Source organism: Onychostruthus taczanowskii, unplaced genomic scaffold, assembly GCF_017590055.1.
Source record: "Onychostruthus taczanowskii isolate IOZ18803 unplaced genomic scaffold, ASM1759005v1 scaffold147, whole genome shotgun sequence".
NCBI classification, from domain to species: domain Eukaryota; kingdom Metazoa; phylum Chordata; class Aves; order Passeriformes; family Passeridae; genus Onychostruthus; species Onychostruthus taczanowskii.
This window is the reverse complement of record NW_024498652.1, coordinates 924,293-951,369: the sequence shown is the minus strand read 5'-3', so window position 1 is coordinate 951,369 and position 27,077 is coordinate 924,293. Positions and strand designations below refer to the sequence as shown.

General features: G+C 37.5%; 1 protein-coding gene across 3 annotated transcripts in view; it reads right to left on the bottom strand.

Moving 5' to 3' along the window:
* Positions 1-27,077, bottom strand: part of HSD17B4 (hydroxysteroid 17-beta dehydrogenase 4) — a 94,847-nt gene that overhangs the window by 13,207 nt on the left and 54,563 nt on the right. For 2 of the 3 annotated variants that reach the window (XM_041398406.1, XM_041398404.1), the window contains one exon: positions 21,057-21,184. In XM_041398406.1, coding sequence (XP_041254340.1) covers positions 21,057-21,184 — 128 coding nt within the window. Of the gene's footprint in view, positions 1-18,669; positions 19,088-21,056; positions 21,185-27,077 lie in introns of those variants that run through there. The other variant, XM_041398405.1, reaches the window with a different exon arrangement.

Sequence of the window (27,077 nt, the reverse complement as noted above, 5' to 3'; positions counted from 1 at the left end):
AGCTTACTGGCATAAAAGCAGCTATGCATGAGATGCTAATCATTACAAGCTACCATAAAAAAAAGAGAGAACTCTCTCCAAAAATATTTGATACAGATGTTGAGTGCAACATTAGACATAGGTCTGTGTTGCCCTCTGGAATGTGAGAAAAACAAATATGCTAGTATTTTCAAGCAGAGAACTAAATTCCTGTGAGTGGATTTACCTCACTGCATCAGAACAAGATCTCTTGCATGATACCAGTTTAAAGAAGAACAATTTTGGGTCTGAAATGCTAAATGAGTTTGCAGTGACAATTGAGATTGCTACTAACTGACCTGGAAGACATCACAGACTGTTCTGCCAGAAGTCTAGAAAGTCAGACATTTATGGAAGAGAGAGCATTCAGTCCAGGAAGTGTATTGCTCCTATTGCTATTATTTTTAGTTAGTATTATATCCTGTCTTCTAAAGACCAAAAATCTTGTCCTAATGCAGATTTCCAAAAATTGCAGAGGAGACAAGATTACTCAGTTCTGCTTTCACGAAGTTGTACCACAGCTATTTATAATGTTTAAAATACTGTTCAAAAATATTTGGTTCACCTTTAACCAGATGACAGACACTTTTCATGTAAACAGCTAGATAGCTTAATAGTTTCTACCAAATTATCAATTATAAGTACAACTTCAAGTCAGAACACACTGATTTTTTTTTAAATCAAATTAAACACCTTTTAAAAAGATGAAACTTACTAAAGAGAAGGCAAGCATCCTGTCACCTACTTCGGGCTGTAAACTATGATAACAAGGAATAATGAAACATGACAAGAAGTTCTGAGATCCCCCCTTGAAGAGATAATTACTAAGGAAGCAAAGCCAAATTAAATACTGCATTTGGCAACACAAGCAGTTTTTGAAGTCATGCTTTCCTCTCTCACAATTGTTTTCAGCTAAACTACAGCCTTCACATTAATCGTAAAACAAAACAATAGTGCCTAGGAAAAATAACGAGTATGGAATAAGGAGGAAAATAAATTATTAATTAAGGGATTAGGAATGTCAAAAGTTCCTGAGGACCTCTGACTGCCATTACTGTCCACAACAAAGGAAGCTAAAAGAATTCAAAATTTTTTCCAGGTAGCACTGCAGAGATTGCTGGTGACAATTAGCTCACCTGGCTTGTATCCAAGTAAACAGTTTCACCTAACTGGGGTAAGAATAATGATGCAGCTGTGAATAATGACTCAGACATTATAGGCCTGTGAGTCTGAAAGTTCAGAATACAGTATACAGTCCTGCAAGGGGGATAAAACAGTGACTAGTAACTCAGATATGTTGAGATGCTGTAAAAAATTATGGAATTGGGGTGTTCTGGCTTTGTACTTTCCTCATGCAGAGATAATTAAGGAGAGGAAAAAAGCTCACCACTTTTTCAAGGAAACAGAATTATTTATTTGTGTAATAGAACACAGAGTGTGCATACTGGAAGACAGTATAAATCACATGAGATCCAGATGTGCACACCTGGACACAGGGATACATGCACAGCCACTCAACCTTCACCACAAGGTGGTTGTGACCTGTAAGTGATTCCCTGAGGGCATCTAGAGTGTCAAACAGTCTCTAGCATCCCACCTCACTCATCAAAATAATAATTTTCTTTGCCTTTAAGAAGCAAAGCACCTTCTTCACGATGGTGGAAAGTGACTCAAAGAATAGAGAACAATTTACTGCTTTTTCAACTAGTGTCCTTGCACTGCCTGTACTGCATGCCCCATTCAAAGTACCCTGTGTCCCCCTAGCATTTTGCCCCTCCACTTCCTAGAACAGTTGAATCTCTCTTTGCTTGTGAATCACATTATAAATTACTGTATCTCAGGTTAGCAGTCTCCCTCTTACACTTGCACCCAGAGAAATCCAGAGGGACTTAGCTCTTGCTTCTGGCAAGAAGATTTAAGACTAGATGATCTGCGTTCTTTCACTACTCTCTTCTCTCCAAAATAAATAATATTCACAGCAACAGGCCAGCACATTTTTCAGTTCAGCAGGGAGAATAGCATTATGCTGTGAGAACTGGACTTAGAGGATTCAGAGGAAAGTCAGCTTAAAAGGCTATTCAATCAGAATTGATCACATTTACATTTTACTGTAGATGAGAAAAATCTCATTTTATGTAATCTCTCAGAAACAACTAAAACATAAGGGAAGAAAAACCTGAAAGAGTTTTGGCCATCCATATGGCCATCCACACACTTCTGCAATGTTAACCCAAAGTTAACCTTGAAAACAGAATACAGGTCTGAAGCTGGATCTATACTGAAAGCAAGCTTTCCATTTTGCTACTTTTTGCTGTCAGAGATATACTAGTGAAAACAGAATATTTTAATTGAAAGTGCAGCAATTATTCTGTGTCCTCATCTTTCTTAAGAACACTTAATAAAATATTTGCAGGGACCTCTTGCAGGGGAAGGAAAAAAATCTGAAATATTACTATGGACCTCAAGAGTGTATTACTTAGGTAAGTATTAATAGTGCTAATTCCCTCAGAACTGGAGATCAGTTCAGAAAAAATAAACCTCTAGCATTTCAACAAATGCATACACAGAACATCAGAGCACTGTCAAGACTGGAGCAAGTAACAGAAAATGGGGGGAAAACCGGTTCAGGCAAGAGAGAAAAGCAGAATATATGAAGAATAATAATAAAGTGGTTAAAATAAGCAATGCTGACATGAAAAAATACCTTCCCCCAAATGTGCTCATTGCTATTGGCCTTAATATCAACAAATATGTAAATTGATATTAAAAGTAACTTACCAAAAGTAACCTACCTTTTTCTCCTCAAGGCAGTATTTTATGATTTATGCACCTGCTGCAAATATTGTTTGATATATAATCACTTTGCTAAGCTTTTCATTAAAATACTGTCCATTCAGGGTGGAACGACATGTTTCCTGTTACTAGGCATCATCTATTACATCGTCTGCAAATCTTTGACTACTGAAATGCTACTCATTTAAAAAGTACAGAGAAAACTACAACTGTAAAAACCACCTATCCCATTATAAAAAGCAAATTTTTAAGAAATTGAAAGGATTTTTAAGAAATGTAAAGCTCTTCTTTTCCCCAAGCATTTAAGTTGTTGAGCCATTCCCATTATCTAGCAACATTTAATTACTAGTTTATATCACTCCAAATTAATTTTTAAAGTGTTTTGTAATCTTCAACTGCTTAATATGTTCTTCTGCTTTGTAAACAATTACCACAGTGGAGGTAATTCTTAAGTATTTCTGACAGACAGAGTAGCAAAATGCCTGCATCAATCTACATGCTTTTACAGGCCTTTTATAAACAAGAACCTGTGTTTAACTGCTGTTTAAAACTTACACTGTTAAAAAGCATGATCTCATTGTAGCAGATACAACAGAGATAAACATCAAATTACAATCCCTCAATACATTAATTTAATTTTAAATCAGGTAAATAAAGGGGATAAATGACTTAACTCTTCTCTCTTCTCAGAAACTGTTCACATTGTTCTACATATACCATTGACATAACTGCTACATGTTATATTTAATTTCATTTATATTTAATTTTCATAAACTGCTGCACAGGACTACTAAAATAAGTGCAGCTAATTCACAAGACTTGAAATTTCGTGAATTATTCTAAATAATTTTTATGTTAATTTAACTTCAAGAGCAAAGGCCTATGCCCTCAATTATCCACACCTTCTGCTCTCAAATAAACAAAAAAGAGACATTTTTGGGATAGAACTAGTTTTAAGGACAGAAGAGAAAGCAGATGACCATATCAAAAATTCCAACATGAAGCAGAGGATGCCATTATTTCACTCTTTTTGGTTATACTGGGTTTCACACAATCACACAATCCCCAGGTATGCAGAGACGCTGCTGTAATCATGGAACTTCAGATGTCACCGTATCACAAGCCTGAGATCAAAAGCAACAGGACACACATGGAAAAGAACAAATGCTATAACCACACCTCGTATTTAATCACAAGGTTTAGCTGAAGTAAGTCGAAAGCAACAAGGTGGGATCACACAGACATGGGAAGCAAACAGACATAGGAAAAGCAAGCAGAGAGACAGTGGCAGTCCTGAGGAGAACATGTGTGTCATCAACCACAGCTGCCAGCACCCTGCTGCGCTTCTCTGGGATGGAAGGGGCCACTGGTTTTGGACAGTGTTTATTCTTAGAGCAGGAGTCTGACCATAAATTTAGAGGCGACTTAGACTGTCTATTTGCTCTCTGGCTACCTGAGCAAGTACAGTGCAGCTCACTTTGCTGATAGTGCATATCAATTAAAAACTGAAAAATATGCTGTATAGTACTGCTAGTGCTGCATGAAATATTTCTAATTGATTCTAAATCAAAAGATATTGTCCAGGTTTACAAAAAAGCAACACTAATACATTGAACGCATTATTAAGCCACTCTGACCTAGAATTACTTTGAACTCACTGTGATGTCTTTAATTTAGAGAAAACAAATTGCCAACATTTGTGTACCCAAACTTTGTTAACCTGAGAAACATTCAAACAGCAACGTTCACAACATGACCAGTGCTGATATAGTCATTACATCTGTTTGGTTTAGCTCAAATGTTTTGATAATTATGTCAGCTCCCAGAGTCATTGTTAACCACTTTAGACATTGTTCAAGGTTTGTAAAAATTACCTCAGGAGCAGTGTTGCTGGAATGTTTCATACCTGCTGCTCCCAAAGAAGCAGTATTTCCCTCTCCGTTGTTTAAAGATCAGAAGACTAAAAGAGACCTTTATATTCATCAAGTCAGCAGAAGGAAGCCAGCGAATTTTCCGCAATAGAATGATCCTACGAAAGGCTTCCTCCTTAATGGTTAACATCAAGGAAACCATTAAGAACAAACTTGAATAATTAGAATGCTATGACAAATAATACAAACAGCATAATGAAAACCAATCCATTTTTCACATTTTAAGACCTCTTAACAAAACACGAACTGCCAGATGCCTTGCTCACTGTTCTGTCCTCCAAGCAGGAAGCATAGCCCAGTTATGAGGTGGAAGCCTTGTGTCAGTTCACAGATACATGGGTAGTACCTCAGATTCACATGCATCACAGCTGAATGGATTAAACTGCAGTTTTCACATCAAGTAGGAGAGCAGACCCAAATCTCTCAGCTAAGGCACGTAAATGTCTCCACAGAGAAAAGCTTCATCAAGTCTTCAGAACAAGCCTTCATCAAAGCCAGGACAGTGACCACAGACTGGCAAAAACACACCAGGTTATCCTTGCCTGAGCTGCTGCAGGGGCCAGCAGGACTACAAAGGCCAGCACAACCTGCACAGCCCACTCCGAGCTCTGCTCTGAGTGCACAGCTCTGCACTCAGCTCCCACACACCCTCTGAAGTCCCTGGACATCCCTCTGCCAAGCAGCCCTGCGGCTGCGGGAATGCCTGCAAAGCTGAAGCGGGAATATGGTCTTTCCACATACCTAGTAGTTAAAAAGGAAATGCAGAAGAAAAGATTGCTCTGAATGAAAGATATTAAGAGATATAAGGAAGACGGGCGCAGCTAACAACGATTTTTATTAAGGTTCCCTCCAAGTATCAAATAGCATTAAAATTTCATAGAGATTTTCTACAAGTTCCCAAACTTCAGTTTCAGTTTCCCTCTCTCTAGCAAATTAACCAATCTGATCTCTTTTTATGACAAGGCTATGCACCTAGCAGGTGGTGGATGTGTATACCTAGACCTAGTAAAGACTTTTACACCATTTCTCACAGCATTCTCCAGGAGAAACTGGCTTCCCTTGGTGTGGACAGGTGTATGCTTTGCTGGGTTGAAAACTGGCTGGACGGTCGGACCCAGAGGGTCGTGGTGAATGGAGCTACATCCAGTGTGGCAGGTGGCCACTAGTGGTGTTCCTCAGGGCTCAGGTCTCTTTAATGATCTTTACTGATGACCTGGACATGCAGATTGAGTGTACCTTCAGCAAGTTCACAGACAATAATGAGTTTATCTGCTGGGAGGTAGTAAAGCCCTGCAAAAGGACCTGGACAGGCTGGAATGATCAACTGGATGAGATTGAACAAGCTGAAAAGCGGAGTCCCACACTGGGACTTGACAATCTCACTCGGGGCTACAGGATGGGGCAAGAGTGGCTGGGAAACTGCCCAGTGGAAAAGGATCTGAGCGTTTTAGTTAATAATCATCAGGACATCAGCTAGCATATGCACAGGTGGCCAAGAAAGCCAGTGGCATCCTGGCTTGTATCAGCAATAGTGTAACCAACAGGGCCAGGGAAGTGACTGTCCCCCTGCACTTGGCACTGGTGAGGTCACACCTTGAGCCCTGTGTTGAGTTTCAGGTGCCTCACAACAAGGAAAACATCGAGGTGCTCCGCACCTGTCCAGAGAAGGGCAACGGAGCTGGGGAAGGGTCTGCAGCACAAACCTCTCCACACTCTCTACACCAATACCTCAATGGAGGTTATAATGAGGTGGGGATCAGGTTCTTCTTCCAAGCAGAAAGTGACAGTACAAGAAGAAATAGCCTCAAGTTCTTCTAGGAGAGGTTTAGACTGGATGGAAAATTTCTTCATCAAAATGGTTGTCAAGCTCCAGAACAGGCTGCCCAGGGAAGTGGCTGAGTCCTCATAGCTGGAGGTATTTAAAATTTGTGTTGTGTGTCACTTAGAGGCATGTTTTAGTGGTACAGTGTTAGGTATGATGATGGACTTGATGATCTGAAAGGGGTTCTTCAACCTAAATGATTCTATGATTTTTTTCTTATTAAAAAACACAAAAGCATTAATAAATGCTAAAAAAGAGTCACAAAAAATTGATTCATAATCCAGATCAATATGTTAAAAAACATTTCTAGTGGCTTCCAGATTTTTCACCAAATGAATGGAGAGACATTGGAAACACCACACTGTATTTGAAAAGGATTAATTAATAAATATCATTATTTTATATGGCCTAAGATTTGTTAAAAATCCTGCATTGAATATTGAAAATCTATTATACAAAATGTTTGAAATGACAGAGTAGAAAAGCATGCATAATACTGCAATAAAAATATGCCTGTCATCTAAAGACTTCAAGGGTTTCTCATGGCTGCTTGGATTTTCACAGCAGTGAATCATTTACATTCTCCAAAACCAAAATCAGAAGATTTCCCTTTGCAGCTAAGAGCTCTGACAGGTGTAATTTAATCACACCACCCAGCCCGTGACACACAGCAGAACAAATCTGACCATGTCCAGTACAGAAATGTTCATCATAACCAGCCAGCGTTCAGGCTGAATAATACTTCAGATGAAAAATTCAAATCCCTACTGGAACTATTTCAAATACGAAGGAGAAAGGCATTGTAAGAGAGCATATAAATTTCACAGCTTCTTTCTCCTTCAGATAAGCACCTTTTCTTTCAAGTAATGATGATCCAAGTAATTTAACAGTTAACATAAAAGTAATGTTCTTTGAATCAAAGTTATGGCAAATATAACTGTTTCTCCATCCTCTGATATGGTCAGCAATGGGAACAGTAGTGCCTTTAGGAAATGTGAGTATAGCAAAACAGAGGATGGTAATAGCACAGATACTGTTACTATAAAGCCACACAACAGTTTCTACTTGATGGTTTCCATTTGCTCAATGCTTAAGTCAATTAAATTGATTTTATTGGAGTCAGGGAATATTAACGATTGTCATGTTAGAGAATAGCACTGTGCAGATAACACCAATGTGATGTGGCTGCACCTAGCAACTAAACACCATCTCACAACAGCTCAAATTGTTATATCCTCTTCTAGTTTGTTCTTAGGGTTTCATCATTTAATCCAATTTTTGATTTTTATCTCATTCTTAAAGCAAAATACTGTGTCAAGAGAGTCATCTGAAACAACGACCTTTCAATGAATTCAAAGTCATCAGTGTATTTCTTAATCTCTGACATCTCTGACTTTTATCATGATGAGAGAAGTCTTCTATCAAAATACATCAATGAGAAAAGCAATTATTCAAAAAATTACTTGCAGCTTCATAAGTCTGAGAATCACCAACCTGGATTTTACTCTGGAGATATCTCAAGAGGACAAAAAAGTGCATAATTTTCCCTGTTATCAGAAAAAATATCATTACAAGAGGGCAGAATTAAATGTTGGCAAAATACCTTCAGAACTTATTGGGATAGCTTCCTTGGGACAGATGAAGGACCAGATCACACGATATGCAATGTTCACCCTTGAAATTAAAGGAGCATACCTCAAGTTTTCTCAGTCAGGAGATAAAAGGGAAGAAAAAAACCCAGTCCCTTCTGGAGATCTAGATACTGTGGTATTTGATGCAGCAGAGGCTTAGTAAGACATTCAAAATTTTGCAGTAGAAAGAACTGCTATTATTAACAAAGGGTATTTGAAAAAGTGTAAGGTTACATGTTTGTTTGTTTCCAGGGCAAGATCACTCATTCCCTAGTGCAGCTTCTACTGTGGTTAGTTTAGTACAATAAAATTACAGATGGTCATCAGCAGATTTCTCTCACACACGCTCTGAATCTTAAGCAGAAGAAACCACATGTCTAAGAACAAAAGTCAGAAATGCCACAGGCTTTGTAAAGACATTTTATATGTGAATATCTTCCCTGTGATCATAAAACATATAAGTTTTGGCTACTGAAATTTTACCTAGAGCTAACAGGGGATTTTTCTAAACTCAGAAATGTACCAACTCCAGTTTGATCAGATTATCTGAATTTTATTCTCCTCTTGTGAATGCATAGGGCCTTAGTGCACTGCTACTGTTCTCTGAATTTCAATTAACAGTGACACAGGTTGTATTTCCTGCTGATACAGAGAAGAACTTCCTGAAATAACAGTAAAATTTTCACAAAGTGCACATCTTAGTAAGCCATTTTAATAATTGAAAAATTGAAGAAGAAAATAATAATTAGTAGTTTCTTTGGTGGGAAACCACCAAAATTGTTATTACCATCCACACATGGCAACTGTGATACCAGAGAATCCAAGAATTATATATGAATCAGAAAGAAATCTTGCAGCACTTCAGCACCAAGACAAAATAGTCATCCCAACTAATACATGTACATTCTTGCATGTCAATCTATCACTGAAATTCCTCTCGAATTGTTAACAGATCAATCTTTCCAACAATGTAGGTATCACCTTTGCTAAATAAACACTACATTTATATCTAACAGGGGAAGTTCCATTCTACCACTTGCAGGAGATTTAATGCATTCACGTTATTAATGATTCATAAACTTTCCCTCATATTTTACTCCTTCTGCCGCTGAAGATTCTTTTTTAAATTAGTTCTTCTGTGACAGATATCTATGCGTCACTTTAAAGAGACATTTTTGCAGGGCACTGTCAGCATATTGGGAAAATATTTTAAATATTTAAGAGATTATTACTAATGCAACAAAGAACATCAGAGTAATAAATGAAGAAATACAGCATTGGATCCAAAGCCTGTTTTTGCATTATTAGAAAGAAATTCCAGTCCATGCCTTCCTGATACTTTCAGATGTTCTAGACCCAGCTTTACAGAACTTAGCACATACCTTTAGTTTTAAAAAGACTGGAATTAATACACACTTCTGGTCTCAGCATCTTTAGACCATGGCTCTCCTGCGGAATTGGGAAACTGAAAGATAAAACAAACTCCCAGTTCTTTGCACAGTAGAGCAGAACTTCAAAAATTTAGTTTAAAGTCTTTGACACTCATCTGATACATGGCCATGAGCAAGTCAGGTAGCTTCCATGTACTAACCCTTACTCTGATGAGTTTAAAAGTTGAGAAAATGGAGACTATGCCAATAATACCACCAGGAAGATAAATACGGGGCAAGCACTGCCCAAGGAAAGTATTAGTGCCAAATCAACAACTGAATCCCCATGGAAGTGCTTTTTAAAAAGCTCTAATAAAAAAAAAAAATTAAAAAAAACCCCAAACATAGACATCACTCCTTTTTTTAAGATCTCTGGAAACCAGATAATCAGAAAATTAAGGATACAAAAGAACTGTTTTAACCAGAAGTAGCTTCAACCTAGAAGAATAATACTGTAATTACTTCAAGTTAGGAGGTATCCACCTGGAACTTTTTCAGTCTTAAACTTTTATCTTGCTGTGTATGAATGAAAATGAAATTTAGCATTATCACAGAGAGATGTACTGGAGGAAAGCATTAATGTTTGAGCCCCCCAAGGAAAGCTTTTTATCTGACTGTATTGTCAGAATGAAGTTAATGTTCACCTACAAATCTGTAAACAGCATTCTATAGCAGCGCTCACGAGTTCTTTCCATCTGTCTGGATTTTTAATTAAACAAAAATTTTCAAGGATCTTCTTATCAGAGCCTGTTCTGGTTCAGTGCAATGATTGATTAGCATCCCTCCACTCTTACTTTGTAACAGTACTAGCAATCAATGAAAGCAATTATGCTTATAATAGAGTACACAGAGAAACATAAGATTTGATGACCCTTTAAAACTTCAATTATCCCAGTAGCTAAATAATATTGCTAAAACACTCCATCTATATTAATGATTTATACTGCTGACCAGTCCTACTGTGCTTAACCACTTGCTGCACTAATTAGACAAGGTTACCTAGAGTTTCTGGCTTTTCACCCATTTTTGGATAACAGAACATTGCCTTCACAGGTTTTTGGTGGGTAACAATTGGTAGCATAATGTTCTGATAAAAATACAGTGCCTGTCACTGTATTTTTATCAGAGCATTATTTCATTTTTTAGCCATAAAGAATACCATGAAAGCAATATTGATATTCCAGTTGCACAAGACACAAACACCATTTCTGGACAAGAAACACATTTTCAATCACTTAATTGTTAAGAAGTGGCTGCACAGAAGGCAGCACTGAAATGTGTATTCAGATAAAAGACCTGTATCTACATTTATGGTGGATTTTACCACATGGATTTCAAAAGTTCAAGCAATGTATTTGATGCTTTCCATACATCATGAAGCTGTGAGAGGCACATGGCAGAGGCACTTAATTTCATGCAGACAATAGATCTGTGCCTGAAATAACTAAAACTTTGGCTTCATTTGCCTCCTTCTCCCCAGCTCCCTCCCCATGCCCAGACGAGCTCCCAGATTGCCAAACAGATGAATCAGAATGGGTTTTAACTGGCAGCCTCAAGATTGCCATCTGAGATTATCAGGACTCTTTATATATATTTGAATACCACTCCAAGAATCAAAGAAGGAATTGGCAGTTTCAACAAGCACACAAAGTTAATGTATTAATTAATTCCAATCTACAAAGCCTGTTAATCAAATCAGAATTTCAAACTGCATACATTTGCATATTCCTTCATGACCACAAAAAAGGCATAAAAGTAGATTGTTTAAAGGTGCATTGCTGCTTGGAGTTAAAGAGTGATAATACAGTGTTTTGGATGAGCAAACTAAGCCTTATATACAGCACCAAGTTTACTAATTACTGATAATATCTTTGCACATCTTTTTATCAGCCGAATTTCACTAAATGATAATTGCAGAACTGTCACCTGAGAAGTTTAGAACTGATATTTCTCAAAGTGGTTTGTAGTGCCATGATGACTTCAGTTACTTGACACAACATTTACCTTGCTCCAAAATAGTCCTCAAAATGCACTTAAATGCTCAAACTGCAGGTAAGAAGTATTAGAAGAAAATGTGAGAAGTACTGTCTGCCCAAGGTCTTCTCTGTGATTCCAAGGAGCCAGGAATCCCAGAAGTGGTTGGAAAACAGAATTTTCTTCAGTCCATTATCAGCCATATGCAAATTCACTAGAACTTACAATATTTTGTTGTCTGCTTTTAGTTGCCCTTCATACAACAACTCTAAGTCAATCAAATCAGTGACTACACCATCAAAGTGCAGACTGGTTCTTTCAGGAATTAAAAGTAAGTGAAAATAACATAATGTAGCATGCAGTTTGGTTGTCTCTGTAAATCACTTAGCAACAGAGTGACAGAGCGCTCCACAAAATAGATAGGTTAAACTCTTGGAGTAGAGAGCATAGCAAAGATGTTTAGAGACAAACTCTTTTCACGATTGCTAAATTCCTAAGTGAAGCACACTTTGCACCTACCACCTAGAAATCTTTCAAAACCCAGGACCCCACTGTGGTTTTCATTTTTGGTCTCTTCTGAGGGGGATAGAGCAAACTGTGTGGGAGTACTGTTAGCTTGGTATAGGTTAAATGTCTCTGTTTCCATCTACTTAAAATAGTATTTTATCAGCCCCCAAAACCAGTATTTTATGTAATTTTTATACTAGCTGCAAAATCTCATAAACCATGAAAGCTTCTGACAGACTTATGAAATTCTGAGAAGGCACTTAACAAAAATTACTGTTTAACTGAGTGTAGCAATACATTTACTACTGGAGCTTAGGGCTGAAGTACACAAAAACTGCATTACAATCATGTGATGTTATAGCTGTTATAGGAGAACTGTTACATTAAGAGCTATGAAAATACATTACAGCCTCTGGTGTCTAACGACTATGAAAAAAAATTTCCTTAGGTCTTCTAGACCTTCACTAAAAAGATTCCTTGTGTGCTGCAGACTCTCAGTCTACCTTAGTAGGACTGTCTGCTACGGTTAGAGAAACTGCCATAAATGAATGAAAATTCCTTCAATAATCTCAGACCTACTAGGAAATAGCAAGAGGCCCTCACATGACCTCACACCATCAAGCAGGGATTTGATTAACTGAGTGCTTCTCCTCTGATGAGTGGTTTCAGCAGCTCTTTTTGGAATACTGGAAAATTAAACAAAAGCATGCCATTTTGACTGTAAATTGCTATCTCCTTACAAAATAAGGTATTTTGATAATAAACAATACTGGTCTCAGATTCTGACAATGAAAACTACTGAAATTGCAGGCTCATTAAGTGGCCTGGAATTAATCAACACAGTTGAAGTTGCAAAAGGCATGCAGATAAACATATCTTTTTTGAAAACAGAACAAAAACACCCAAAATCTCACACTAACTTTGAATGACTACAAATGCTTTATTTTCCTCCAGATATGAGCAAGATCAGCCATCAGAAGAATTCTGTAAAGCAAAATTGGACCTTAGTCAGAGTTGACCATTGGCAGCTTCAGAGATAAGATGATTTCTGGGTATTAAGCCACTTGAATCAGTGTTGTGCAATAGCAGAACATAAAGGGAACATATCTCCACATTTTAAAGCCTTCTTTTTTAATTCTGAAAAAAAAAAAGATGAGTGGTTTTGTTCATTTTTCCTCCTTCTTTTCTACATTTACAGTTTTGCTTGCTGTCCTCCATCATATATGTAAAAAACAGACTGAAAAAATAATCAGAAATTCATTTAAAGTATCTTTTGAGCTAGGAAATTCGTATTTTTCCTGATACAGTCTCCAGGTGGACTCATTTTGACTTCATGAAAAAAGAAACACCTAAAAACCCACATGTATTACATTCAGTCAGAAACTCTGCTACCTTTTATCATAATTTCCTAACAGGATTACAAGGCTCTCAGCACCAGAGCTATTACAAGCTCAGATAAGGGTACAGCAGACAACCATTGCCTTTCCCATTGTTCATGAAAATCAGGCTGAGACTCACGCAGCAGAAGGCTGAACTGCGCAGAGCACAGACCAGCTCTGGCCAGAAGAGAAGCAGATGCTGGGGAGCTGGGAACAGAAAGGTCAGGCAGCTCCAAGAGCGGTCAGGCAGCTTCACAAGCCTCATGGTCTTCATCGCAATGGACAGACTATGAGTGAAGAACAGCACACAAAGAGCACTGTCAGAGGAAAAATACTTGTGTACTGCTTTGAAATCTAATCTAGGCACATTGATTGAAAGAGACAGCAACTCAATTTCTATTTTCTATGTGCACTTGCTGTCCTAATAATTTTGGAAACACTAACCAGATTGTAGACTCTTCGATTCTAGTATGAGACGAGTATAGTTCCTTTCTTTTTCTTTGTAAAGGTGCAGGAGCAGGAAACTATTTGGTTATAAATGCAATGAAACCTTAACAACTCACTACACTTGTTTTTTTTAGCATTTACACTAACACACTTTTTTTGTGTGGGCTGCAGTTAGAAAAGCAAACTGAGATAGGAACACAAACTCACGTCTACTTATTCCCTTTTTTTTACTTAGTTCATGGTAGTGCTGGAATCATAACTGTAAGACTTGTATGGCAGCTTCATTTGTCATGACATTGAGTGAGATCCAGATGAAATCTAGGTTGAGTTCTTCTTTTCCGTTCCAAATCCAAATCTTCACAAACTACTGGCTGCTACATTAACCTATGTTCATACTTCTTCTGACATGCCTTCACAAGGCAACCGGCAAAATGCAAGAAGAGCACAGGCAGGAAAAAGGAAAGAGGAAGAACTGGTTAAAAAGAAATTATGAATTCTACACACCAATTTGCTGATATTTTTAAAAATTATTTTAAGATTGTATGAGATTATATGCTTCTATAATTAGAAATTCAGAAACAATTAATCTTAACCTAAATGATACATTTATTCAAATGTGGTATTCTCAATTGTTCTTTCAGCTTATGTGATTTTTGATTCCAGTGGAAAAAAGGCACTTGACATCATCAGGGTAAATGTAGCATAGGGTTAGTATTCTAAAACGGCTCTTAGAAAGATGCACATACCATATAATTCAGAGAATTTCACATATTATTATACCTTGCTTGATTCTATCTTTGAGACACAGTAACCTTTGAATATATGATTTAAGTTAGCAGACAATGGGAACGTTGATAGTATTTACTGAGAGACACAAACAGATGCACCTCTCAGAGCTCAGCCTGCCCACTCATCTAAGATCCTATCATGCCCATTCAGTGAACTGATTTTTAGACAGATGAGACATTTGAGTTGTATCATGAGGGTAGTACTGAAGTCATATAAATGAAACCACATTCATAGTCTACTTTATTTTTCCTAACTGACTTCATATTTGCTGATGTCTGGTGCTCTTTAGGACAGTCTGCTGAAGAAACAGCCAACGGCCCAAAGGACAAAATTTCCTACTGCAGGTGAATTGTGGAGAACTCATTCTCACGCAAGTAGGAAGATATCTGCACCAACTGAAGTAGAATTTAAAAAACATAGCAGGAATATGGAGATATTAATATTTCCTTTTCTCCTGGCTTAAGTAAGATTTTTGCTCATGCTAGAAGGAGGTTGTGTTATGTGAAAACAAAGTCACCTTCTGAATGCTACTCTGCCCCCAAGCATTGTGGAAGGAAATAGATGACATAACTTTAGGAACATTAACCTTTGTTGGGGTATATAGCATTATATTAGAGAGTCTTTTCTTTTAAAAGAAATTATACTGAACTATTTTGAAATGCCTGTTTATCCAACTTAGAATACTTTATTATATCACTGAATCCTTCTGTTTCATAAAGCTTTTTAATTTAACAAAGTAACTCCTGACTGATAAAGAACCTTTTATAGGGGATACTGCCCAGTGAAACAGAATACAAATAACCATTAGGAGTGAGCTCCTCAGAGGCAGCCTTAGAGGAGACAACACCCAAGCTCCTCTGCTCCGCCTCACTTTTTCTCATTTTAATATTCTCTGAATATGAATGCACTTGTCAACTTTTAAAGAGCTGTTAACTGTAATTATTGATGGTAGCTGGAAGGTGTATTGAACTCCTCTGAAACAAACTAATTAAGAACAATTCCACCAACTAGAAAGCATAAACTTTCCCCATCCATTATTACTGCTCTCGTCCTTCAATTAGAAAACCCATAAATGACTGAAGAGGACATATGTCAGTGGAATCACAATTTACTTTTTGGAGGATTGCAAGCCAGCAGGAAGACTGTAATGAGTGTAAGGAGAAGGGAAAAGAGAAATAAAATGACATTATGCCACATGTAGCAGTTACACATTCCAAAAAGATGAATAACTGAATTCTTACGTCAGTGTCATGAAATCTGATGTCCAGACTTTATGTTCACATCCAGGCATCACCTTTTTCACACTATTAATCAAAACACTGTAAGGCACATACGGTAATTAAGGACTGAAAATCTTCTACTCTACATTAAAGAGATATATGCACTGCTAAGAATTTTACTGCTAAAATGCTTGCAAAAGCCTCTTCATTTTCTCCTAAATTTTGCAGTCTCACTGAAGAGTTATATGAGCTGCTTGGTAAACAAGTGCAGCTTTGCAATCCAAGGAACTCATTGCTGCAAAGAAAGAATAATCAAGGAAGCAGCTATCCTGAAAGAAAAGGATGTTTCGCTGTTGCACATCTTTAGGACCTGCCACTACAGAGGTATTTCTGCAGGGGTATGACAAGAAAGGTCTCCAAAACCACTCCAGGCAAAAGACACATTGAAAGGTTTGAATACACAATACCCTGAAACAGGAAGACTGTTCTAGATGAAAGCAGCTGACAATCACCCATGCTTGAACAACCACCTTCCACACCGGTCAACATTTCTGTCCACGGATTCTCATAAAAATACTGAGTTTACTACTTGTTCTTTAGAATACTGCTTCTAAAAGCCAGTAACCATAAACAGGTTTCCAAGTACAAGGAAGAAAACAAAAAAGAAAGAAAAAAAAAGAAAACAAAAGAAAACTTCCAAACCACATCATGTATATATTCAACACAGCCAACTGACCTTACCTGCAGCAGATCAAGTTACTAATTAGCATCAGCTCACTAGAACATTCTCAGGGGAAACATACTGGACCAGAAACAAAATCAACATGTGAAAATAATCAATAGTGACAGATTAAATAATTAAACACCTCAGTTATACTCCTAAAAAAGAGTCTATCACAATACTGAGGGATGTGTTCAGGTAGCCTGGGTATGGGAAGCAAAAGGAAGAACACGGCTTTCTGTTCCACTCAAAGTTAACATCTATGACCAATTCACTGTGCGGGAGAAAGCTGAAGCCAGAGTAAAGATTTCTGTCCAGCTGAAACTATGCAGTGTAGAAATTACAAGGGTAGCTATAAATCTTTCATCCTCAATCAACACATACCAAGACATTTAGTAAAATTATGTTCTTTAATAATCTCCAACCTGTTAAATCACAACAGATTTCAGTATTACCAACTTCCCCCGTCTGAATATTTTTGCTTTGCACTTAAACAGAGGAAAGAAAAAAAAGCTTATTGGAACTTTGTTCTTTCATTGTGAAGCAGTACTTTCAGATTTCAGACTATTTATGGGGTTGAGAAAAAAAAAAACAAACCAAAACACCTGTTGAGAATTATCAAGAGCATGTAACTTACAACAAATTCCATATTCTCATATGGATGTATTGGTAATTGCTTTCCTAGTCTCACAGTTAGTTACTCACAGTTCCTTTTTCTTTAACACATCTAAGTCTTATGGCAGTATATATAGATGTACAGGCAGGAAATATGTATGTAAAAAACTGGGGGTTTTGGTGTACCAGGTTCATGCATAAAATTACAAAGCTGAAATCAATCTCTCTTTCTCATACAATTTCTTCAGAGAAACTAAAAGAAGATACCTTTACCTATTTGACAGAAACCAGCTTGACAAATAGAAGCTGGGGTACATGCAATTAAGTCATGTTATATACGAAAATGACTGCTGTGAAAAAAGTAAATGGAAAATGGTAAAAGGACACTTCTTCCATAATTTCTACTTGATGGCCTCTTTAAGATGGCAAACTTCTTACTTGTTCTGTTTCCCATCTATTCATGATGTGAATTACATGAGATACTTGTTGACATACTTCATGTTTCTTCGCCTGAACCAAAGTATGGCTGATAGTACAGCTGTGAAAAAATAAATTCGTTGAGAATATGACTTAGTATTAGAACAAGTACAACTTATTCTCAAACTGTCAAGCTCATCTGCAGCTCCACAAGGTTCTTTAATGGCTATAGTCTGATCACAAAGTCAGGGAATGGAAGTACCCTCCAGTTTTGGGACAAAAACCAATCCAAACAATGAAAAATTTCATCTTCTGAAAGTTCCTCTGATCAAGAAGAAAAGCCTCAGATAGCCTGGATTCTTCCATCTCCAAAAAGTAACAACACAGTACATGTCTGAAGGTGAAAAAGAAAGATAACTGAGCATGCAAAATGTTGGTAACTTTGATGAAATCAAATTTCCAGGTGTTCATGTGACAATCAGTGATTAAGAGCATACTTTCTTTAGGAATACATATGGCTAGAGATGCTAACTCAGTTCTGGCCACAGGTTCAAAATGAGGAATTCAGTTCCACCTTTCCTTGCTGCCATGATGCCGGTGCTCATGAGAATGAATTTATTTACATGAAGAACAGTTTGGCTCTAGTGATGGACTTTGGTGCGGTGTTAATGGCTCTCACATGAAAAAGCTTCCCCTAGAGAACAAACGTTAACCACTTTGTGATTTACAAAAGTAACATAGAAAAATGGCAATATGGATTCCAAAGTTCCAAGAGGTTTTTTCTGGTGCAGATAAAAACCCCCACATCATTGACATGATGTAAATAAATGGAATTTATTTCCATCTTCCACTTATTTTGACAGAATCATGAGAGCTTGAGACAAAAACCATTCATTTGAATAATAAGCCAGATAGACTCATAGAAGCTAAGTCTATCTAAGGCAAGATGAATGAAGACTGACAGACACATAAAAGGAGATATTAATGAAGTCTATTGGTTTAATTTTCTTCAGAATTAACATAGAAATATATGCTTCTTTGTAAGAACTAAATACATTTTATTTAGATAAAAATGCACAATCAGAAAAGTATGATTCTCTACCATTGCTGAGAAACTAAAAAGGACAATAGTAACAGTATTTTCATTTCATAACTTCTGTCTACAGCAATTAAATCAGCTTGTGTATTAGCAGTATAATGAATCAGTACATTGATGTTAACTAGTCTGCAAATCATTGGTTCTGAACTAATTGAGTTTCTATCTTCTACAGTTCTTCACTGCTGTGGTAGATGATCAAGCAGTTCAGAGTTTGGCATAGTCTTTCAGGATCATTTCCAGTTTCTGGCTCAGCATGATGTTCCCCTTCACTTTTAGTTTACCAGAAAAGAATGCCTAAAAAAACCAGAAGGGGCGGGGGGAAAACATCTATTCAGCTGCTTACTCACAAACCAAAGAGTCATAGAACAAAAAAAGAAGCCAAAGAATGGTTGTTTAGCACTCAGGAGAAAGCCTTCAGTGCACAATGCTTAATGGTCATCAGTTATTAAAAGAACCTGTTCAATTCTAATACCATCCAAAACCAGATTACATCTATAGTCCAGACAAGGTCAACTCTGTCACTCAACAGAAAAAAATCAAACAAAATATACACAAAGCAACTCCAGTGGCATCTGTTCCCTTTCCACATATAGCACAGAGTATTTCTCCAACTGTAGGACAAATGCCTCCACAGAATCTGATGGCAAAACTTCAGCAGGGCACAAAAAATAAAGCTCCCAGCATCATCCCCTCACACTACAAATATCCATATATCATTATAAGAAATGAGAAAATGGAATGAAAAGGCTATATAATGAAAATCAAAGACCTAATGAAAATGTAAGCTACACACTCAAATTCATAACAAATACAAACATAAACTTGCACAATGTACTACACATATATGCCAAAGAAATGAAATGGCTTTATACATAGCATATTACAAACAAACAAACGGGAAATAGGCAAGATTTTGTTGCATTTGCAAAGTCATAAATCAATCAGTATTTTCGCTTCAATGCTGGTATATTACATTTTTATTCTCCCTACTTCAAAGAGCTGTATACACTGTTTCAATCTAGTTTGTATTTTTTTAAAACTAGTTTTGCTTCGCTACGGCTTTGTAGTTTTGAAAGCCTTTTGAAAGTTCCTTAAATGCTCTTTTGCATAGTTCCACTAGCTTGAAATACATTCAAATAAAGAATAGAGAGAGCCAGAAGAAAAGAATTTGAATAGATGCTTTGAGCTTCTTTAGATGGAAAACTTCACAGAAACTTGAAGGAAACACTAATGCCTAAACATAGATGATGTTCCTGAATTGCAATAACTGTTCTTTAGCATTCTGATGATTGCACATCAACATCTTGTTTGTTTATACTTTATGCCTGCTGTATACAGAGGGTCACAAAGGATTTTACTCAAGTGGTATGTAAGACTTATAAATAACATTCACTGTAATCATTAGTCTCCAATTTACAATGAAAGTCTCCAACAACTTCTGCTTGGGATCAAAGAAAAGCAACTGTTTGATATATGATGATCTTAATTAAAGTTTTCATTTGCTCAAGCTTTAATCTGTAAGCTGACATATTAAATTTGTGACAGTTTAATTTACTTTTACACAAGGCATTTTTATCAGTACAATTAGTCGTTTTAAGCAGTTGATTACTCCAAGAAGCTAAAAGTGCAGACCCAGATTATAGACCTTCCTTAAATCTTTATTTCCCTGAAAAATATCCTGGTTTAGGTGAATTTTGACCATCTACATGCATGCATTGTCTTGACATTTCTCTGAGCTGCACTACTAGCAATAAATCAAACCACTGCAACAAACATCAACTTCCTGCAAAATGACAATCAAAACAGCCTGAATGATCAAACTGACAAATCTAAGCTGGCAAATTGTATACTGTGAAGTACCAGGAAGTAAACAAACTCCTAATTTTGCACTGCCAGGCTTTATGTCACTGAATCACAGTATAGTCTAAGTTGGAGGGACCCAGAAAGATAATCCAGTCCAACTTTAAAGTGAATGGCCCATACTGGTATTGAACCCACAACCTTGGTGTTATCAGGGTCCTGCTTTAGCCCTTTGTGGTTATCTTTGTCTTAAGATAATAAAGATGGCATAAACGCCCCCTCACACTTTCTGGCTAATTCAGTATAAGATACTGATGTGCTTATACCTCATCTGACTCTGGTCTCCACTGTCAAAACATCCCAGGGTTTAGGATTTCAGTACGCAGTCATGAACAACAGCCTGATGTAAGGCAAATAATATGTCCACATACAAGAGAGTATGTCTGTGACACCCCAGCCTTACCTTTTGGGGATTGATCTTTTGTTGTACCACATCCATAAAATCCTCATCCGAGAGAGTGAAGGTAGTATCAGCAGAATTTCTGGCAGGTCCTTGATACACTGCTCCAGAGCCATTCTTTAAGTCAATTGCTGAGAAGCAAGAGCAAAGACAGTTTAATTTCAAAATAAAGATAAAACTTTCAGGCTTCAGAACAGTACTTTCCTTACCTATTACTATAAAGCATCGAGTCTAAACTATCAGCCATTAGGTACTCAGAAAATAATTGAAGTATAATTCTTCTTCATCAGTGAAAGAAAATAAAAAATTATTCCTGTACTGAAGGGGAGGGTGTTTAGAGTAAGGACTTCAAAATTCTTGGAGCGATGGTAAAATCTATTTTTGAATCACACTGAAGATGCACAAGGTACTAATTAGTGCACTTACTGCAAAAATGTCCAAGTTAGTAATAAACCTCTAAAGTTCAAAACCAGCATCCTGTAGTCAGACAAGGCAAATGTAGTGGTGTTCAAACACACTGCTGCATTTTCCCTGGTCTGTCCCCCAGGCAACACAATATAGCCTATTCTGCTTCATGCAAGGAGTGTTTAAAGCCTTGCCAATTATCTGCCTTTCTCTCCTGGAACGACAAAAATTCCTCCAAGTGTCTGTAGCTTCAAAGTGTTCTTTTCCCACGCCAAATGACCTGCCAAAATAATCTACTACAAAGCTAACACTATCAGGTATTGCGTCATTTGTTTAGAAGAGTATTTTGACAGGATGTGCTCGGCCGAGTCATTCTCAGATTCTTCGAATTCCAGTCTTTCCTTTACACCTTTGCCTCTTGATCCATCACACCCCCACCCCACACATTATTCATGTGGATATTTCTGTAACAACATGGCACCTCTAATCATGGATGATGGTTGCTCTTCATGGACAGATTTTAAGGCCCTTGCCTTAAAATGGAGCTTTACTTCTGCATAAGCTATTTTATGTGCAACTTTTTTTCCAAGTAATTTTTTGACAGGGTAAGGGGAACTATAGAGACTGGGAGTAGCTTTAGTCTATTTAAGTATTTCATTTTCTGAAATCTGCTTTAAGCAATATTTATCCAGTTACAACAGAATTAGAAGGGGACTTAAGTATATAACATTGCTCAGTGAGAAGTGACATATTGGATCATTATTTTCCAGTTGATTTTAAGGTAAATTATAAATCCTGGAACAGATTTAATCATATCACTAACTTCAAGCAATATGGGAAGAAATTAAAAAAGGTTACTGAGCACCAGATGAATTATCTGTACATTCGTGTTTGTGGGTAGGGGCTGTATAACAACATCCTTGTGACCCAAAACAGCTACTATATGATCTAACATACCTGAGCCTTTAACATTGCTCCTGTAGGTTATGCAGGCACAGACGATTATTAGGAAAACAAAAATAAAAAAAAAAATCATCTACTGAATCATGAAATGCAAGCCACACACACCAACTAAAGTCTGAGAGTGGATACCAGCTTTCAGACTCAGTTAACCAGGCCTAACTGTCCATGTGCTTCTAAAATACACCTCTACCCAAATGCTGATAATGTTAAGCACCGTTCCAGTGCAGCCAAACTGCTCCCTTTGAGACAACCAGCAAGGACAGCAAGCACAACAGATTAATTCAAAAAACACAGACATGGTGTCTAGGATATCTGCAGTTCCTAACCAACTGTTTTGAACTACTTCTGGGCCTTAGGAATCCCTCTTTGTACTTAATTCTGCTGACATTAATTTTTTTTCCCGTCCGTACCATTCCTACACTGCTCCGGAAGTGACCTAGATACTGAAAGCTTGACATACTGTCTCCCAAGACACAACTTCTCCTTCTTCACTAAGTATTAGGTGAAAAGAAATTTTGACATACTTTATTGATAATGCTGATACATCAGTCCCACCAGTATCAGGTTTAGATGACAAAAACAATTAAATAGGTGTAATGACTCAGAAAAGTTCTCACGACCCTTTTTATTTTAAATATAGTACATAATTAACAATTGTTACATGGTCGTACATTAAGATATTACTTAACATTATTATAGTCCTTGTTCTCCTTCTCCATTTTCTAGCCAAATCCCAAGATCATAATTTACCATCAATAGCTACAATTAATACTAACCTCTCAAATCACAACCACACCTTTAACATTGCACAATGATGGCACCCACAATCAATGTAAATCTTTCATGTTTACAGAATCACTGAATGATTAAGGTTGGAAAAGACCCACTACCTTAATAACTAGACCACAGCACTAAATGCCACATATAGCAGTTTCTTGAACACTTCCAGGGATGGTGACTCCACCCTCTCCGTGAAGAAATTTCTCCTGATGTTCAACATGAACCTCCCATGCCGCAGCTTGCGGATATTTCTTCTTCTCCTATCGCTGGTTGTCCTGTCCTAGAAGCAGCAAGAGAAGCCAACCCCCACCTGACCACAGCCTCCTTTCAGGCAGCCATACAGAGCAGCAAGGCCTCCTTTTCTCCAGGCTAAGCCTCCTTTTCTCCAGGCTAAGCACCCCCCAGGCTAAGCACCCCCCACCTCAGCTGCTTCTCACAGGACTTGTGCTCCAGACCCTTCCCCATCTCCATTGCCCTTATATGGACTCGCTCCAGCACCTCAAAGTCTTTCTTGTGAGGTGCCCAAAACAGCACTTGAGGTGTGACCTCACCAGCGCCCAGCACAGGGGGACAGTCACTGCCCTGATCCTGCTGGCCACACTATTGCTGACACAGGCCAGGATGCCACTGGCCTTCTTGGCCACCTGGCATACACTGGCTCATGTTCAGCCAGTTGTCATCTAAAACCCTCAGATACATTTCCACTGGGCAGCTTGCAGCTTTCCACCAATCTGCCCAGCCTGTGGCACTGCCTGAGGTTGTTGTGACACAAAGGCAGGACCTGGTACTTGACTTTGCTTGACTTGAACCTCATCCAGTGGGGCCTTGACTCATTGATCCAACCTGCCCAGATCCCTCTGCAGAGCTTTCCTACCTTCCAGCAGATCAATACTTGCAATGAAACTGGTGTCATTTGTGAATGGACTGAGGGGACACTCAATCCCCTCATCCAGACCAACAACAATGAATTAAAGATATTAAACAGGACTGGCCATAATACTGAGACTTGGGGAGCACCACTTGTGACTGGCTCCACCACTCCCACATCCAGCCAGGTTTTTACCCAGCAAACATTGTGACTATCCAAGCTGTGGACTGCCAGCTTTCCGAGGAGAATTCTGTGGGACACAGTGACAAAGGCTTTGCTGAGGTGCATCGCCTGATCATAAAAGGAGACCAGGTTGATCGGGCAGGACCTCCCATTTCTACACCCATGCTGGCTGTGATCCTGGCCCCTTGGTTCCCAGATGTGCTGAGTGATCACAATCAAGATGGTCTGCTCCTGCTCCATAACCTTGCTGGGTACCAAGGTCAAGCTGATCACCTCAAATCCTTAATCCTACCTCAAATTAATCCTTACTAGTTACTAGAAATTCTAAGTAAAAAAAAAAAAAAAAAAAGAAAACAAATAATTTTTTTTTAAAAAAAGGCCCAATCTAGTGGTATATTCTTTTCCCAAGAATGTCAAAAAGGTTATTTCCACTTCCTCTAGATTCTTTTAAAATAATATTAAGATTTTTGATAAGGAAGAAAAAAATTTAAAAAACCTAAACAGCCACAAAAGCAAAGCACTCTGACAGCAAAACTGTCTTTTCTACAAAAACATGGAGATTGAACAGTAGAATTACCGTTACTTGATCCATCCCTTTACATAGGCTTCATCATAAATGAGCTGACCTCTCTAATGCAAGTCGTTAAAAAAAAAAGGTGCCACTGTGGCGAAAGAGTGATCCAAAATATATCAGATTTTAGTATTTAGAGAAGGAAAGTAACTCTCCACTTATAAAGAATGTAAAACTAGCACAAAAACTTGCTCATTCAATTTTCTGCAGGGCAAAAAAAGCAAACAGAAGGATTAGAAATATACACAATCCACTTTCTTCCCTCCTGACCTACACCTAGGCTAGAATACTGAAAAGACAATTGAGACTAAATAAGAGTACTAGCTAGTGGATAAATAAACTAGCAATAAAAGAAATAAGCTGAATTCCAGAACAGGTTCCAAGCATCAGAACAGAAAAATCCTAGCCTTCCAATGACCAGAGAGCATGTCCTTTTGTTTGTCCTCAGGAATACATTCCATTACACATTTGGCAGAAAAATAGAATCAAGAAGTTCAAGTGAATGAAATGCTAGTTTTCCTTCAAATTTTTGCTCTTACTTCAATATATAGGTGTTATATTACAATAATTAATAATCTATTAATTATTATCATCCCAAAAAAATGCTGTTGTCAGAGATAAAATAAAAATAGGAGAAAATTCACATATATAGGAGTCAAAACACTAGATAAAACAGTAGACATTGACATTTTATAGCATGTTGCCAAAAACCTAAAACTCTAATATTTGGGGTAAGAATTTTATTTTGACTTTGAAGAATGCCTTACTCTTTCTAGGAGAAAAATATTAACAGTCAGATTTTTTTTTTTACTTTGGTTTGAGTTTTATTCTGCTTTACAGTGGATAAGTAAGGACAATACAAGACTCAACTGCTAACCGAATAAAAACAAGTATTACCCACTCTTCATTGCCTGAAGTCATACTGCATTATAAATTATTGAGCAATTTCACCTTAATTTATCAGCTGTTCACAACCAACTACATGTAACAATTTCTTCCCAGTTCTCCTAACAAAATTTTATTCTTCTGAGAACTGGAAAGGAACAGAAACATCTCCTGCCTTCAGCACTAACTTCAGAAACATGAAGAAAAGCAACAGATGGTTAAACTCTTCTGAGTACTGTTCTGGAGTGCCATTAACTATCAGTCAACAGAGCTCAACAGCATTACCTTTTCTCTATGGAAAGCAAAGTTAAGTGAAACCTTAACTCTAAAAAAAAAAAAAAAATTAATATTTTTATAATGCCTGAAAAAAAAGGGTACTGTTGTATAGTGATACATATACAGGAGAGAGCAAAGCATGCTTTAGGTAATGAAGCAAACTGGAAAAAGCTGGGGTAGGTTAGCAATTAAGTTTTTTGTTAAAAAGTGAGGGTAGTTTCAGTACCACTACACTTATTTCTGAGGTATTGACACTTGCTTTATCTTTTTTAAAAGAATTTTCAGCATCCTCTTGAATTAGAACAGCTTTTTTTTTTTTTTTACAGGAATACCACTAATTAAGGCCAGTTGTCAGGGATTACAGGTCAACATAGTTTACACAGCAGATGAGCTGTCCAAAATTTCACAACCTGAGTGCACAGTCAATTGCTCAACACCTCTTCACGGCTTCACACCATCCACAGGGAACTACATAGAAAGAAAGACCACTGCTGGTTAAACAGACTAGTGTTATAATACTAGTGCCTCCATAAAGATGTCTCTCTGTACCAACAAAAGCCACATTCCATTCACAAATTTCACTTCACTTCTAAAAATCCTGGTTTACTGCAAAAAGTAGAGATCAGAATGTCACAGTTGCAGTTAGAACACTACAAATAAATGTAAATATAGTAAAATAAAATAAAATAACTTTTTATTTCCTTAAAGTTTGAAAAATATCAGATTGATTGCACACACAAGAACAAATTTCACAGAATCAGAGAATCATTAAGGTTGGAAAAGATCTCTCTGAGATCACTGTGTCCAAGTTTTAACTGATTAATACCCTGACAACTAGACCATGGCACTGAGTGCCACATTCAGTTATTTCCTGAACACCTCAGGAATAGGGCCCCCAGCACTTGCCTGGACAGCCCATTCTTTCCCTGATGTCCAACATCAACATCCCATCATTGAGGTCCATTTTTGCTAGTCCTGTGATTTCTTACCTGAGAGAAGAGACTGACCCTCACTTGCTACAACCTCTTTGCAGCTCCAGACCCTTTCCCAGCTCCACTGCCCCTCTTTGAACACGCTCCAGCACCTCAATGTC